The 342-nt window shown below is 52.0% G+C and overlaps 1 protein-coding gene across 1 annotated transcript in view; it reads right to left on the reverse strand.

Moving 5' to 3' along the window:
• LOC119588088 (polypeptide N-acetylgalactosaminyltransferase 1-like) overlaps positions 1-342 on the reverse strand; it is a gene marked incomplete at its 5' end in the record, with an annotated part of 20,728 nt that overhangs the window by 11,347 nt on the left and 9,039 nt on the right. The window contains 1 exon segment of the mRNA XM_037936797.1: positions 118-303. Coding sequence (XP_037792725.1) covers positions 118-303 — 186 coding nt within the window.

A 342-nucleotide genomic window follows, 5' to 3' on the forward strand; every position in this document is an offset into this window, starting at 1 on the left:
GGAATCACACACAAACACATTTTCCTCCCGAACAAACAACAGTCCACCTTTTCTTCTCCCATTTCCCAACTTCACTCTCTCATCCCTCTTTCCTCTCTCCTTTCGTCCTTTACCAACCTGTAACTCTGGCCTATACAAGTAAAACAGTCTCTTGTAGTCGTCCATCCAGGTCTCAGCCAGCCTCGCGGTATTGAGTCCGTGAGTGTCCTTGTTTCCGGGGAACGTGTAGGGGTGGAAGGAGCGGAAAATGTGGCCGACGCGGGAACAGGGGATCGTCTCCAAGGTGCCCCCGCACATCCAGACCTGGGAAAGGAAGTTATGGTGGCTCACGAGGATGTACAA

Source organism: Penaeus monodon, chromosome 23, assembly GCF_015228065.2.
Source record: "Penaeus monodon isolate SGIC_2016 chromosome 23, NSTDA_Pmon_1, whole genome shotgun sequence".
In the NCBI taxonomy this organism is placed as follows: Eukaryota; Metazoa; Arthropoda; class Malacostraca; order Decapoda; family Penaeidae; genus Penaeus; species Penaeus monodon.